At 34.9% G+C, this 16972-nt stretch overlaps 1 protein-coding gene across 1 annotated transcript in view; it reads right to left on the bottom strand.

Moving 5' to 3' along the window:
- ABCA13 (ATP binding cassette subfamily A member 13) overlaps positions 1-16972 on the bottom strand; it is a 199941-nt gene that overhangs the window by 58848 nt on the left and 124121 nt on the right. The window contains 6 exon segments of the mRNA XM_048076400.2: positions 2358-2466; positions 8193-8280; positions 8659-8777; positions 10376-10448; positions 11242-11331; positions 12350-12596. Coding sequence (XP_047932357.2) covers positions 2358-2466; positions 8193-8280; positions 8659-8777; positions 10376-10448; positions 11242-11331; positions 12350-12596 — 726 coding nt within the window.

Raw genomic sequence — 16972 nt, 5'->3', positions numbered from 1 at the left:
GAAGATGAGAAAACTTTTTTTACTTTTTTTTCTTAAAAGAATGATTCCTCAACTGATGTCCCAAAACAGACATCCAATCCATTAACTATGACAAACTACTTTAAATCAATCTGGTCAACTTCAATCTATCTTTTTACATGCACCTCCAGATGACGCACACCATTTTTTCAACAACAATCCCACTCTGATTTTTTACAATAAAATTACATGAAGCAAACATTGTGGCCTTCCAAACATTACTACAGAGAAGACTACTGAAAATTCTCTACAGGGGAAAAAAAATGAAATATCTCCCCTAGCAAAGAAAGGATTTGGAGATCAGATTAAACTCCTCTTAACAGTGGGCTTATGTGCCCCATACAGCATTGGAAAACTGTTAACTTAAAAACATTATATATATATATATACATATACACACACAAACACACATATGTATGTATATAAGTACATATATATTGTATTTTTCTGACTTCACTTTCTTGCTAGGATTTCCATGTCAGGTCCCTCTCCATTATGTCTCAACAGTATGATCAATCCATCCTTATTGCACCTCTCCAATAGAGAAACATGTAAATAAATTTCTTTCTAGTTCATAAAATCTACTTCCGCAGAGATTTACCCAAGATATTCTGCCAGAAGTTTATATCAAGTGGCAAGATTTATATATGATAGTCCAACACTTCAAGTATTTGCCAAGCACTATTTTGTTTATCATATTTTTATGTCATGTAGAGACATAAAATATAACATTTCCACAACCCTTGGGATAACTATGATTTTCTTCAATCCTAATGTGGATGATAAATTCCCAAATCCCCATGACAGATATAAAGGTAAAGGTACTTGAACATTTAAGTCCCTGAATGGGGTATGTAATGCTATAGAAAACAAGTCAGAATCAACACTATTCATCAAGTGCAGGGAAACTAAAAATTGATTTTTATTAAAAATTCTCATTAAAATACTTGATTTCATTTAAATTTAAACTTTCTGCAGAAATACATTAACTGTGATTTGTTCTTATAATACATTTAGGAAAAATAAAACTCCAGCCATCTTGAAAACTAACAATTATTCTTTTTTTGACTTGACACTCGGGATACTTTTCTTAATGAATTTCTGTTTTCTAGTACTCAAAATTCCTTTCCCTTTTTCACTGATTTTCTTCTTCTTTATTCCTTCATTATTATAAACACATATGAATGGTATAAGATAAAACTAAGACAAAAATCTTGTTGATGTACAACCTCTCCATGTCTTCTACTGTGCTTAAATAGGACAGAAATCCACCTTGAAAGTCTTCAAATTGAAAATGAAAAATTGCAATTACTTTGTTTTAACTGGAAAAGGGCAATGCATAAATCAATGTGAACATCACATATAAAAAAATAATAATACTATCTACCCCAGAGAAAGACAAACGGCAGGAAGAAAGAAAAGAAAAGTACTCTGGTATTTTTTCCCCACAAGATATACTGATGGCGAAAAGTAATTGAAGCTCTGAGTATAATTTCACATTTATACATAACCATCCTACTGTATATGATCTTTTCAAATACTCTTAAAAATCAGTCATAAGCTATTTTAAAATTTCTCCAACACAAGCTATTCTGCTTTAATAGAACCTCAAGAATGAAAGGAATTGGAATGAACAGATGTTAGCCTGAACTATCAAACTCAGATTTCAAACGGGATTTCAACATCCTAAAAATTCACTGTGTTACCAGCTGATTCTTTGGCTGAAGTTATTACCACATATGACAGTTTGTAAAATTTATGTTTTAACTAGTTCTATACAGTTCAAGGATAAGTGAATTAGAGAATTCAGACATCAAAGATACAAATCCCTCTTTTGGTATGTACAATAGTAAGATATACCAGCCTCTCCTGTTCCTTGAGTAACAGGATGCTATGGGACATTATGTTGCAGTGCGAGTTTACAGGATGCTCTGGGTTTATCCTGGACATTTACTTAATGAGTAGTGACAAACGAGTTCTAAATTCATACTCTTGTGCATTAATCACCCCATTTAAGCAAGCCCCCAGTCGTTTTCCAGGTACAAACACCTCAACCATAGCAAACCAATTTACACCTACTCCATAGGAATGTCCTTTGTAAGAAACTGTAACAACTGCATATGGCATAGACAGTGAGCTGTCAATTCAAATTTCACCTTATTGCACACTACATTCTTCAGATACATCTTCTATTTAAATTAAAGTTTCATTTCCAAAGCCTTCCAGAAAATCTGTAACTCTGGAATCTGACTTGAAACCATGACAAATTTTCACATTGAAATTCACTTTATTTAAAAACTATTTTTCAAGCAATATGAATAAACACAAAGGGCTATTACCATACTGTCTCCAATCCACAGCTGGAGGCAAATTCAGCCACAGGATGAAGTTATTGAGTTCATTTAAGTAGGATGGCAGTGAATGGAAATCCTTTTGGTTGTACCATACCTGGAAGAGAGAATAGAAATTGTGAATCAAAAATGAGTTGAATCCAAACATTGATCTGAAAACTCCCATAATTTAAAGAATTGCATAAAGATATTAAAGATGAATTCTCCTTTTAAGACACACATTTTTAGAAGAAGAAGGTGATCTAGGCAGAACAGAATCATCAGACTCAAACTAAAAATGGTAGATTTAGATTAGGTATAAAGAAATTCTTTACTCAGAGGGTGGCGAAGCACTGGCACAAGTTTCCCAGAGAAGCTGTGGATGCCCCATCCCAGTAAATGTTCAAGGCCAGATGGATGGGGCTTTGAGAAACCTGGTCTAGTGGGAGGTGTCCCTGTCCATGACAGGTGGGTTGAAATTAGATGATTTTTAAGGCCCCTTCCAACCCAAACCATTCTGTGATTCTACGATTCAATTTGTGTAGTTCTTTCAACAGAATCTAGCAGGGCAGAAAGTTGTCTTAATTATTAAACTAAGATTCTCCATGTTAATGAAACAGTCCTTTCCTTTATGCACATTTGGTCAAACAAATAATAGAGTAAAAACAATGTGAAAATAATATTGGCCAACTTAACTGGAAACAAAGAAAGATGAAAAAACCTGTTACAAGTGAAGAATATTGATTATTGAAAATCCAAAGAGACTTATCAAAGTAATACCTGCAAGCGACATATAGCATAAAATATCAAAGAAAGAGAACATGTCCTAGAAAATTATGAAAGGAAAAAACAAGGAGACACTGCTTACACAGTGAAAGTATGAAACTATGCCATGAAGGACAAAGCTACGTCTCCATCTTCAACAAGCAATTGGTTTCAACATGGTTTCTTGAGCAAGGAGGAAAGGGAAGACAGATAAACTCTAAAGCAGACAACACAAGCCTCTGAGGAGCACAGGGAAGTATTTCTGTTGTAACATACACTTTATCCTCAAATTATGCAGAATCACCCTAATTTGATTAATGTCTCCAAAATCCACACTTTCAGACCTGAGGTTTCCATGTGCTAGAATCAGTGCTGATAGCCTGGTTATGTCCCAAAACTGAATATACTGAAGTCTGAGTTTTGCTTTCCTGTTGGAATTCAGTTCTATTTCTGTGCCCCCTTAACTGTTAAGCAAAGTGCCTTTGACCCTACATTATCCATACTGAAAAACAGGTCAAATGAAAAAAAAGGTATGTTTTCAGTTTTGATGACATGTTTCAAATCACCTTTGATTACTATCCACTCCCTCACTGCACAGCAATCTTTCATCTCCCTTTTTTGTTTATGCAGTTGAAAAATTCTTATCCTTTTCCTATTTGCTATCAGCTCTTTGCTAATCTGCATTTTGGCCATCTTGAGTTGATGCTGGACAATTTTCACTTTGTGTCTGGACTCTGAATCATATAACAAAGTATATGTTTGTTGTTTTGTTTTTTTTAAATATAGGTCTTTCTTGCCTTAACACCCTTCTTCCAAGATTTCAATTTTCCTAAATCCTTTCTGAAATTACCATCTATACAGTTACATATTGAAAACTTCCTTGAATAATATTTTCTCATCACTTAGATGCTGTTCTGAGGTAGTCCTTTTCCATATATATATCAGCCTCTTCTCGGTACTCGTATAATATTCCAAATGTTTTTTTGTTCTTTGTTTTTTTTTTTTGTTTTTAATTTACTTGCAGATAATACTTTTTAAAAAAAAAAAAAAAAAAACTTGTAGAATCCGTCTACAATCCTTACTTAGACACAAGGTTCCAGACTTTGCTTTTCCTGCCATGTTCTTCTCCATGCTTCCCAGTGCAAGTTGTCTAATCTTCAGTTCTATTTCTGTCCCCTAATTGTTCTTTTCTTCAGATTTATTTTCTTGACTACCTATTTGCTTGCATGTCTACATCACACTCTGTTGTGAGGCAAGGTCTGAAATACTTTAATCATCCCATTCAGTTCCCTCTTACCTAACCTATATCATGCTTTCATACAGCAATCTGAGCTCCACTGTCGCTTCTCCTGTGCCTCTCACTCTTGAGTCTTCTTTGTCATAAGCTCTGTTCAGCATTATTTCACAAGTGAGCAACTTTGGTCAAGTACCACTAGTCTTTCTTGCAGTAGCTTTCACATTTTCTACACTGTTCTTTACGTGATATTCACAGCTGGTTCAAATCTCATCAGCATTTTATGTCCCCACATTTAGAGGGAGAAAAAAAAAATCCTAAACTGTTTCCTCCTTTGCAAACTTGTATGCAACTCTTTTGTTCTCCTCCAGTTCAATGCACAAGTTACTGCACAGACGAGGTCTCCCAATCTTTAATCAAAAGAGAACTCCTTAAAGAGATGAACTGAAATAAAACCTAAGTGTCCTGGGCAAAAGAACAGATTCTTCCACTGCTGAATCTCCTGTGCAAATACAAACCGGGCCAAGAAACAAACGTATGATCAAGGGTAGACGGTCTTTTTCACATACTGATTTCTTATTGTATCTCGTTTAAAAAGATTTGTGCAGAATATAAATTTATAAATATATATTGAAAATCCACTGAAATTGTGCTCATCGTATCAAAAAAGTCAGTTAAGAGAACAATAAAGAAAAAATCTGATGACACGTCCTCATTTAATTGAAGCAGTGTAAAGGTCTCAAGTATTCACAGAATACCTTAGAAATATAATAATGTGACCAATATTCAAACAAAAATACAAAAAAAAAATCCATAATAGAGCATTGTGTGTAACCATACATTTCAATATCCCACATAGTAATTAGAATTCTTCATCCAAGATGCATTATTTAACTGAATCAAACTACCAGGAAATAACCAAATTAAAGCTGGCTATTTAATTCTTTATAATCTGGCAACAAGCAAAAGGAATAGTGTCTGAGGTTGCTCTCAGAAGATATGTTTAAGCTTTTTTTTCTTTTTTTTCTAAAGTCTTATGGTTTATTCTAAATTGATTGCAAAGCTAAAATATGAAAAAGGAAAAATATTAGTTCCAGCTGAAATATATTTCATCTTTCTTGTGCGTCTCACAGGTAATTATTTACAAATGGCAGGAAAGAGGTCAGTATTGGAAAAAATATATAGAATGAGACAATTAATTTTGATTTTTATAATTTTATCATCTACCCATGACTGATAAAATTTGTTCCTAGGAAAAAATACTGTCCATCTCTACATTAAAAATAAATTCTGCAAAGACATGTTTCCCATTACTACATACCATTTTTATCTACCATTAACATTCCAGAATTATGTTAGACTAATGTTTTGACTTACCTGTGGCCTATCAAGGAAAAAGTATGAGGAGGGGCAGAGAAATTGCTAATACCAGACAATGGGTATTAAAGTGGAGAGATTTTTTTTTTCAAGTGAGCTTTGTCTAGACATTTATACTATTACTAGGTAGTAAAGCCTCAAATCCCAACCTTTGAGACTGGAAAAATGCACACTTCAGAATACCATTTGAATAGTACAAGTTGTCTTTCAGGACTATTTAAAATTCCTACATATTCTTCCTGTATTCAGTTACGTTACATATAACAGCAACTTTGTCCACAACTACCAAAATAAATGAAGGAATATACATTCAGGGGAAAAAAAAAAAATGTTAAGGAGCAGTTGTGCTCCATGCAGCAATGATCATCAATGAACGTCCATTGTCAATGGTTTTAATCAGCCAAGTCTCTTGCATATGGTAAATATATTCTTTCTCATGTGTGAACCCATACACTTTCTCTGTATGTACAATGCATATGCAGCACAGTAAAGCAGAAGACTGTTTCAGCATTTGAATAATTGTTTTATCTGAACTGGGAAAAATGTTGTCCATTGGATTGGAGAATAACATATAAGGATTCAGACATTTTCTAAAATGAAATTAATCATACAGTAAGTCTGTTCAAATGCAAATTTCTCATTTTACTTCATACAAGACTATGTAAATGGTACATTCACTGTCTCATGAACAAGCCTGAAAGGTCAAAGTAAAAGTCTGGTCATTAATTACTAAAAGGTTAATGCAATAATTTGACATTGCATCAGTTGAAAGCCACTTCCAGGAGGTATTTTAGATAACACAGTGCCCTTTATAAATCTACTCCACTATTTTCTTTGGCTCTGAAATATGAAGCTTACTCACTAGCAATATAACTATAATTTATCCTTGTGCTGATGCCAGGTGGAGCTCTATGCCAAAGATATTTAAAAAAAAAAAAAAAAGAGAGAGAGAGAAAAAAAGGAGAAAAAACACAGCACTGGCATGTCAAAACAAAAGTCTAAAATTATTAAAGACATAGGACAAAAACAGCAAAAACAGCAGTCAGAAAAACACATCTTACTGCAATCCTCTAGGACTTCAAGTTCCTAATTAAGGATCAATGGAACTGGATTTCAAACCTATGAGAAATCTGGAGGTAGAAGGGGATTACAAATGACCTAAATGAAAATATATATAAGACAAGGTGTGGATATGAGAGAGAGATTGCTATTCAAAACTACAAGGCAAAGGCATTGTAAACAGTCAACAATCTTGCAAAATGAAATGTGAAATTATGTTGGCAAGAGAGAATATCTGCATCTTGTTTTAACTACAGTTTGCCTCAAAAGGGATTTGGGATAGAGCTTAATTATACTGTTGCTTCTCTTCTTCATTTGCAAGAGCAAATAAAATCTAGTGTCTATAAAATAATATAAAGGAAGCACCTTCCTTTCATATTCTAATTTGGAATCCATAAGGTCAAGCTTCACAGCTTCCTCTGGCAATAAATGTGTTTTGCTTGGATACAGAAATAGAGGCCTCTCACTGAGATTCTTCATAATCTCCTCCAAAACTACCTCTCCTCATTAATGGTCTACATCTGAATGGACCTCAAAAGAACCTTTCAAAACATTCCCTATGGAAAAAAATAAAAATAGAAAAATGCTTTGCACTGATAATTCCCTTTTAGCTTCTAGATCCTACTCCAAGTTTTCACACTGTCCTTCCAGTGTGTACCAGAATGTCTCAAGGAAAAGCTCCTGACTTCAGTTGCACTTATAATAATCCTTCTGTTCCTGGCTCTTGGGAGAAGCTCCAAAGAGAAAACAATGGCTACATGTAGCATTGCAAGACGGAATGACCCACTGTCAGAAGAGATTCATATTTCACAACCTGACCAATTTCAGCAAGGTGCAAGTTTCTCTGGGATAAAAAGGGGGAAGTTGCTCATATTTGAAAAGAGAATTATAAATGCAAGGTAGTACACTTGTCACGCAGAAGTAATATTCGCAGAAACTCTATCTTGATTTTTAAGGATTTTTCGTCTTAAGGATAAGAAGGGAAAAAAATAAAGAAAGACATGTAGCAAAGAAAAATATTTATTACAGAAATGAAACAAGCATCAGTAACAATTAATTTCTGAGAAGTTCAATGGACATTTTTCAATTCTGACATTAACTTTTTGTAGAACACAAACAAATAGAGAAGATTTGAACTACCTAAAAAAAAATTTAAAGGTGAGCTCAGACAGACTTTGAAAGAGGTTCACAAGAAAACTGTATCATTAAACTCATTTAAAATTTTTCAGAACACAAGGGAATATTAATATATTTATGAACAGAGAAATGGACTACACTAGTCAGAGAGTTTTTCTCCCAATTTTTTAATGCAAGGATTTCATATAATGATTTATTATTTGCTAATTGCAATGAAGTCTGGAGACTGAAGAGGTAATACATACATACATACACAAACATGCAACCCTTACCTTAGCCAGAGGCTTAGATTTGATCTTATTCAATTTTTGTTCTTGAAATGCAGAGACTTTCCTCCCTCCAAAAGACCAACCACCATATCTGTTAATAGACAATAAGGTAATAGCATGCCTTAAGCTCTGTCTTCCTTAGCAATCTATTCTTGCAATGATAAAGTGGAAATATCTATATTAACACTATATTTTTCAACTGAACTCACTGCATGGCAAGAAGAGCCAGTGTATACCTGGAAGGAATTGTCATGCAGCTGCTGGAGGAAACTCTGAGAAGTCACCATGGAGGCGACTCCATGTTACCTTAGCCTGGCCATACACTTTAATAACAACCAATAAAGGCAACTGCCCCTTACACACCCAGTAACACAGACATGTGATTTGGATTAGGAAGTACTGTGGTTTTTTGTTTGTTTGTTTGTTTTATATACATAAGCGATAAACCACACAGACGTTTTAGGGTTACCTTGCTTTATTGGAAGACCTCACTAAATATTCTTCCACAAGGAACCCTGAAAGATTATACAGAATATGTCCTTGCTTATTCTTCACATAGAGAACAGAGGTGTTGAAACTTGGACACATCTGGAAAAAAGTATAACGTAAAATATTTAATACATAAAATAAGTACAGGGCTCCTTAAAAATCAGTGGCACTACATTTAGCCATTTTTTTAAAATTTGCACGTAGTTTTTACAGCATTGCTTGTCAACTGGATTTGCCTCTTTCAGCTTTGATGACTTTTCAATAAATTATGTGTGGTTTTATGTTTATAAGGCATTTCAAATAATTGTAGCTGTTACCTACACGAGAACCACCTTTGATATCTCCTGCAACCCTGTAAATCATTTTTGAAAACATCAAAACTTAAAAATAAGTTTAGAAAGTTGTATAGCAATGAAAAAGGCAATTAGACTTCTATTCAATTCTTGTTCCTGAAAAGAAACAAAAAAAAGGCACTACATGAATCTGGATGAAAACAAAATTTTGATTCGTGCAATATGCTTCTAAAAGTTTCACTGAGGGACTGCAGTAGAGAAAAAGGGAAGATGTTTTCTAGCAATTCAGTGGGACATTCTCACAACCAAAGAAAAAGAGACAGGTATTATGATAAGATACCTGGGAAACCTCATTAAGTATATAATGCATAAAACCTGAAAATTTGTAATGCTCATTTGACATCTCAACCATCCACAAGCTAAAATTCACTCTTTAGTGAAGTCATTCTGATTTACCATAGCTCACAAATAAAATTTTTGTCCCCATTGTCAAGTGACTTCTCTCCTTTGAACTTTCACAGTTAATGGGCCTCTCCCTGAGCTTGAGTTTCGATTGCCATTTTATTTAAGCTTCTTGTATTCTAGGTATCTTTCTATAGTATTAGAAGAAAACTTGTTCCTTGCCCAGAAAAAAAAAATAGTTCCCCCTTCCACGAAATTATATTGCTATATTTCAGATGCAACTCTTACTGTAAATAACTTGTCTCTTTCATAAAGATATAAATAGTTGATGCAATAGTCCCATCCAGGCAAATAAATTAGACAGTTCAGACTCAGTTTCATATTCCCGGTTATTACTCAACCTAAGAATAAGTCAGCTGGAAAACTCACCAGTCAAGGAGGTCAGGAATTCATTATATTTTTCAAAATCTGTTCTTTCCTGAAGAGCTCTTTTATTTTCAGATATACAGTCCAATTCAAAAATAAACTAACAATTAAATCTTAGTCAGATGTAGATTCCCTGGTAGCTTGCCCTTCCCTTTGGGAGTAGGTAGTCTACCACATAATCAAGTTTTATCCTTGTTTTATCTGACTATTTTTTAAGCAATGTCCTATATCAGGTTTAAAGTTCCATCTGCTGGAAATAGTTCAGCTGTCTTTGATTCCTTTTACTTCAGGTCAATCTATAGCCTTCTCTAGTATGTATGCACACACACACACACAAACACATATATATGCAACAAAAGCATGCGTGCAATCTCTTTCCCTGAAGACTTCAAAAGATGTAGGCCAAACATTAAATGAAACAAAGAAATATCTCATCAGAAAAAAGCCAGTGCTCTGAGGGTTTACTTTCTCATCTCTTTCTCTACCTCTTCAAAAAGAATAGTCAAAGTATTATATAACACACACACACACACCATTTTTACATATATACTCGCACACACTTATACATGGACATACCTGCTGTTCAGACACACATCTACATGAATCCTGGGGTGAAGAAGATTCCATTTGCCAACATGAATTATTTTTTCTAATGGGAATAAACATAATGATAGACACAGCCATTATGAGAAAGGAGTACATGACTCTACGGAAGAAATCCACAGAGTAACAAGTATATCTGCAATCTTCAGCAAGTTCTTAGTATTTTATCACAGTGGCAGCTGTGTCTGAAGGTATATCAATTTTGCTCATTTGAATCAAGGTGGATTCACAACAAATATTTATGTGAGTAAAGCAACAAATGAGCTACCTGCTTTGTGTTTGCATCAGTAAATTAACTAAAGCATGGTAGCTATTTTGTACTCCTGACTTTGGACACCTGGAATTCTTCCTACCATTGTAATTATTGTCTAACCTACATTCATATGGACAACAGACTTGATCAAAATCCTCCTGAAATAAATGGGAAAGCTGTCGCTAAATTCTAACAGATTAGGATCAGACTTTTAACAGTGAAGCCTACTTACATATTCTACCTAGATACTAGCTCCTCCATCAAAGGGGATTTGACATTAACCTCACACTGCCAATAAAAGCCTAAGACAGTCCACACTACATAGCAAAATATATTTAATTTACCACTTCTTTACAACATTTGTTTTTGTGTACTATTTTACCTTTTTTTTTTTTTTTAGGTATATGCATTCAGCAAAATTTGTTCCTAGTCTCAACTTTAGGCTAATTAATTTTTACTGTTACATTTCATGGAAAATATGCTAGATTTATTGATTTCTTCACTACTGTCATAGTCTCCATTTCAAATTAGCAGCAAGTGTTAAATCAGTATAGAGCATTTTGAATCAGTTACATTATACAGTTACCCTTGCTTAGAATGCATGCATGTGTGGTCCCAGTCAAAGAAATATCTCAGCAGAATCTGAGAAAGGTTTCCTAGGTTATCATCTTCAATGCTGTTCAAATTGGGCCACGGCATCGGAGGATGGAAAGGGGAAAGAAACACAAACATGTTACAATGTCTAGTTCTATTAACTTTAAGCCTCATGATTCTACATGTTTATCAAGAAATTAAAGAACTATCAAATCCATGCATAGGAAACATACCAAAACAACAAAATGATCTCATTTCATAAACTGCTTGTGAACATGTAAAGAAACTTCAATACAAACATGCATTCCTAGCAGCACATTTTAGGTAATCTATGTTTCATTTATAAATTTAAACATCATCACATTATCTTTATGAAGGTATCTGGATATTTGTCCAGTAGATAAAACAATCTGTGTGATATGCGCTTAATACAGAATAATTCAGAGATGACATATAGGTACTGTAGATAAAAAACTATAATACGAAATAGTCTAGTTGGTTTCAAAGCTTAAAAAAAAATAGAAAGTGGAGGTTCATTTAGAAGGGCACCAAGCTTTCTTAGTGCTCTATGGCACTGTCAAAGATGAGAAATTTTGAGAAAATTACTTCAGACCTAATCAACTAAATAAGTTGAAGCATGCAAATGCTTGTTTAAATGCACTTAGTCATTTACATATAAATGGTCATGACTTGTATTGAAACTGATTGCCCAATCCAAACTGCTCCAAAATCTTTGTCTTTTCCTCCAGCAAATCCTTTGCACAATGTTTTTCCATTTTTATGTCCCCCTCATAATAATCTATTAAAATGTGCTAAACAACCGGAACATAAAAATAAATAAAAATAAAAATAAAAATAAAAATAAAAATAAAAATAAAAATAAAAATAAAAATAAAAATAAAAATAAAAATAAAAATAAAAATAAAAATAAAAATAAAAATAAAAATAAAAATAAAAATAAAAATAAAAATAAAAATAAAAATAAAAATAAAAATAAAAAGTAACCTACTATAAGAAATATTCATTAAAATATGAGAACTCAAGGGTAAAGATCCCAGAACCCATGATACTGATGAAGATTGATGAGCCCCTTCCCTTACCTAAAGAACGATTCTGCATTCTTGTAAAGTCTTGGTGTCAGCTTGAGAGAAGGATAAGCAATAGCCAGCGGCTTCACGCTAAACAAGGCCATTGCCAGTGCAACAAAGATGATGGGCAGCAGCACGTTTGACAGACTTCCTCTCCAGTCTCGCCTGGCGTGGTGAAACCTCTTCATCAGAATGGCAACTATTTGTGCAAGAACAAGATTGGCTCCACACACATGTGAGGCCCCCGTCAGTGAGATATCTGTGTGACAAAACCAAAACAAAACAAACTTCTGACAAACAAGGCAAATCAAATTAACCTTGCCTGTATTACATTTTCAAATATAGAACACAATAGCCTTTTTGACAGAAAAGCAAAACTATACAAATTTAGTATTCTCCTGGATGAAGCAGTACGAACCTCTCCCCACACACCATTAAAAAATAATTAGCTCTGCCTACAAAGGGAAAACAGATCTTCAGCCAAGGTATCTTTGTAGCTCCCTGTACGCAGCTGAAGGAGTACTGAATACCTATTGCCCAGAGGTCTTTGTACTGGCACAACTATTTCTTGTGCATTGCCACTTTTGCCCCTAGACAAATGACTGACAAACATGGCCTGTATTAGCACGAAGTTCGTGATCCACTCTGACTGAAATCAGTGGCAACTTTTCCACAGGATTTCAACATGACATCTTCAGAGTATGTAACAGAGAATCACAGAAGCGAGAGAGGTGGATTCTTGTAAAAACATTCCCTTCATTCTTGTGCCCACAGAGGACTGCTAACAGTTATTAATGTGCTCGTCAAAGCAATTTTCATAATCCCACTCATGGGCTGTCCCTCATATTCCCATGGGAGTGTTTCTGCAGCTTATTAACATCTCACCAAACACACATTTTCCTGATATGCTCTACCTGAATTTCATTTTGTTGCTCTTTGTTAAACACTTTTGAGAAACACCAATCCCTTTGCCTCCATTTTAGATCCCAATGACTTTTAGGTATGTGCAGGCTATTACCACCACCTCCTGTGGCCTTGCCAAACTGAACATACCTCCAGCCTCTTTTTCTCCTTAGAGTATAGCAGTCTCCCGTAGATTTATTACCACAGGTATTTGCACTGTAGCAAGACTAAAGAGACTGTTTATCATAGTGCTCAAAGACATAGCATATTTTACAATCCCTTGTGATTTGTCTCTTACTACCTTCTGTTCTATGTACTGAGACAACTATAAACAGCATTTCCAAGTTACATTTTAACAACTGCTTGTATGAGAGGCTTCACATAACTTCAAATTAACTGCCCTTCACTTTGCACTGTTTCTTCTGGTTTACTAGAATTTTAATCCCAGAAGACAGAGCTGTGGGATAAAAGAGGGGAGGAGATGGCAGAAAAGACAAGTTGAATTTCCAACAGAGTAGCCATTGAACAATGCAGCTCAAATTCTGTGCTCTGTGACAACCAGTATGTGGACTGTAAATTTACGATTTCTTATATTAAAAATTACATGTGCTTTTTATGGAAGATTTTAATTAGTCATCAAGTAGACGTTATGGGAAATGTCAGCTTCTAGGGTTTGGGCATACAGCAGAGGAGGAAGTCAAGTGGGACTTCACGGTGACATGGGATACCTTGTGAACTTCCCAACACAAAGACTTCTGGAAAAGATAAAGATCACATCCACCTTCAAGATAAGCAAAAAGGAGGATCCTGGTAAATAAATGCTGGTCAGCCTCAGTCTCTGGGATGGTTACAGATGAAATCTCCCAGGAAATCACACCCAAAATATGAGAAACAAGGTGCCTGGGAATAGCCAGCAAGGCTTTACCAAGGTCAAATCCTGCCTGGCCCAACTGAGAGCTGTGAAGACAGGACCTGTTTGGTGAATGAGGGATCATCAATGGACGATGTTTCCCTTGACTGAACACAGCTTGTGACATGGCCTCCCACAGCATCCTTAGAACAAATAGGGTGAGTAAGACTACAAGGATGACTGACCATACTGTTCTGCACCACACTATGGGCTGGAGTAGCAGTACTGGGTCTGGCCAAGGAACAGTTGGTTACTGATGCTGTCCATCAGAGCCAATAGTGGGGAAAACACTGGCTGACAGTTCTGGTTAGCACATGCATGTGCACACAGCCACAGCGGGTGGGGGCCTGCACTGTTTGGAGGTGACTGTGGGGCTCAGCACTGGGATGAAGGACACCTTCCAGCAGGATTGGCGGGCAGAGTCAGTTCAGCAGCAGCACCCAGGGGCCCTAGTAGCACCAGGGAAAAGGGTCACTTCTCAGGGAAAAGACAAAGAAGAAACAAGCAAAAGATGGAGCACAGGAAACTCTGACTCAATAAATATATGAGGACAAAAATTGCTGTCATGGAGACCAACACATCTCAAAATCAGGACAAGACCCTGAATAACCTGCTCTAGCTTGACCTGCCTTGAGTAGGTGGTTGGACAAGATAATCCCCCAAATGTTTCTTCAGACCTTAATAGCTTCTGTTTCATTCAGATTTCAATTACTTCTAAGTAATTAATTTTGCTTTTATTACTGGAAAATAAAACAGTATTTATTCTTTTAATTCTGCAACTGAATGGCTTTTTTTGTTTTTTTTTTTGTTTGTTGTGTTGTGGTTTTTTTTTTCCCTACAGATTCCCATAGAATAGAAAGTCTGTCTGTAAGCAGTTCTAATCACAGATGTATCTTACTAATTTGACAGCTGGTAGAAATAGGATTTAGGATTTTGGTCCATTATGGAGAAAAAAGCAACAAAATTCAGATCCTGGTCCAGTATTGAAGTGCCCCAATCAAGAACAGTTACATTTGGGGTTTGGAACTTGGCTTTTCTATAATTTAGGTAGTAGCAGAAGACAATCTTAGTAAAAGAAGAAATTCTTTTTTAAGCAAATTTCTTATGAATGTATTAAGCTTTTTGAATTATTATAGTGAGATTTTCAACAGTTGACTCAATACAGAAATTGAGACACTTGGAAGCAGAACAATTTGCAAGGGATGGGCGTTTTTAGAATAAATGAGATCCTGTAAGCTTTTCCAGCTGAGCATCCCTGAAATTGTAAAATAACTATCTCTCATTTATCAAAGCAATGAAATGCCGGAAAAGGACAGAGAAGCAGCATAGAATTGAAATATCTGCCATAGTCCCAGACCTGTTCACAGATTATAAACTTGAAATGTGAGTGAAAAATGCTTCAAAATATTTGCCCCTTTGAATCTCTGAAAGAGGACTATGACAATTATTTTTTGGGGCAGAAAGGGAAAACAAAGTTATCATTCATGTTATTTCTTGGCAAATGGAACAGAGAGAAATGATAACAAATTAATTCAGATTGCAATAGGAAGAGAAACTGTCACCCTGAATAAAAACAATGGTTCATTTTGTCCAACATCCTGACTTTTACTCAGTATTTCTAAAGCTGGCCAGCCAAGATATATCACAAGAAGATACATTATATTAAAAGTATTTATTTGCCCTAGGCATTTTTTTTCTTTTTAAAATTATTGTCTTTTCTAAGAAAGTATGTATTTCAATTTATCCACAAGGAAGGTGTCAAATGTCTTTCTGAATCAAATTTCAATCTTTGTGACCTTAAATTCTGTCATTCCACTGTGTTTCAAGTTAAAAAACAAAACAAAAACCACCTTGTTCATCTTTTTTGAATTTATTCTGTTTGATGGAACTGGATATGCTCCTAAATCTTGCTCTGGGGAGATAGATTACAGAAGTTCCCAATCTATCTTCTACATAAACAATCTCAAGCTCTCAATATCCTCTTATAAAATCTTTATAGTCCTAATCAACCTCCACCACTTGCCTCAAGTCCCCTTGTATTACTGCTGTATCAGTCTTGAGACATACTGTGTTCAGCACGGCTGCCTATCACAAGTGGAAGCACTACTGATTTATACAATAGCATTATGCAATCTTGTACCGACCACTTGTGTTTTCTAGGCATCGTACAATTTTGTTTGGCTGTAGACATGCAGTACCCAATATAACATCTGAGATTCCTTAGGTATTAAATCACTCGGAAAAAGAAAAACTTGAATAGTATTTATACATACACCTGACATTTAACCTTTCATGTTCAATAATCCTATATGCAGTATCTACTTTACTTTTCTTTTAACTAGAACCTACAAAATTATGCTTTGCTTTATAAAGCATGTAAGTAATTTACCATCATAAATGAAGCACATATTTATGGGAACAATTTCTGATTACAACTGGTAATCATACAGTCTAGAAGACTAGAACAAGACCAGCTGACCTCTCTGTTATGAAGTCAATTTTTATGCAGAAAGCTTATGGAAATATTCTCATTAATAATTTAGATCACAAAATTAAAAATCTGACCCAAATGTTAGGAGCTGTCTTTCTTGACTTATGATTGCAATTAAATGCAAGAAGTGCAATTATGTTCACAATTAAGTTGTACTTCCCAACCATCCGGACTCTTCTTTATATTTTGGAAAAGATTCTTGGTGTTTTCCAATTCTTATAGTTAATATCAGGGAAACAGAACAAGTCCTAAAATTTCAGAACAAAGATTCTGAAAATCCTTATCTATAGACTGCTCTACAGTTAGTCGTAGAACCAAAAATTAAAAATTC

The sequence above is a fragment of the Anser cygnoides genome, chromosome 2, assembly GCF_040182565.1.
Source record: "Anser cygnoides isolate HZ-2024a breed goose chromosome 2, Taihu_goose_T2T_genome, whole genome shotgun sequence".
Classification (NCBI taxonomy): Eukaryota; Metazoa; Chordata; class Aves; order Anseriformes; family Anatidae; genus Anser; species Anser cygnoides.
Note: the sequence above shows the minus strand (reverse complement) of the source record. Positions and strands in the feature narration are given on the sequence as shown.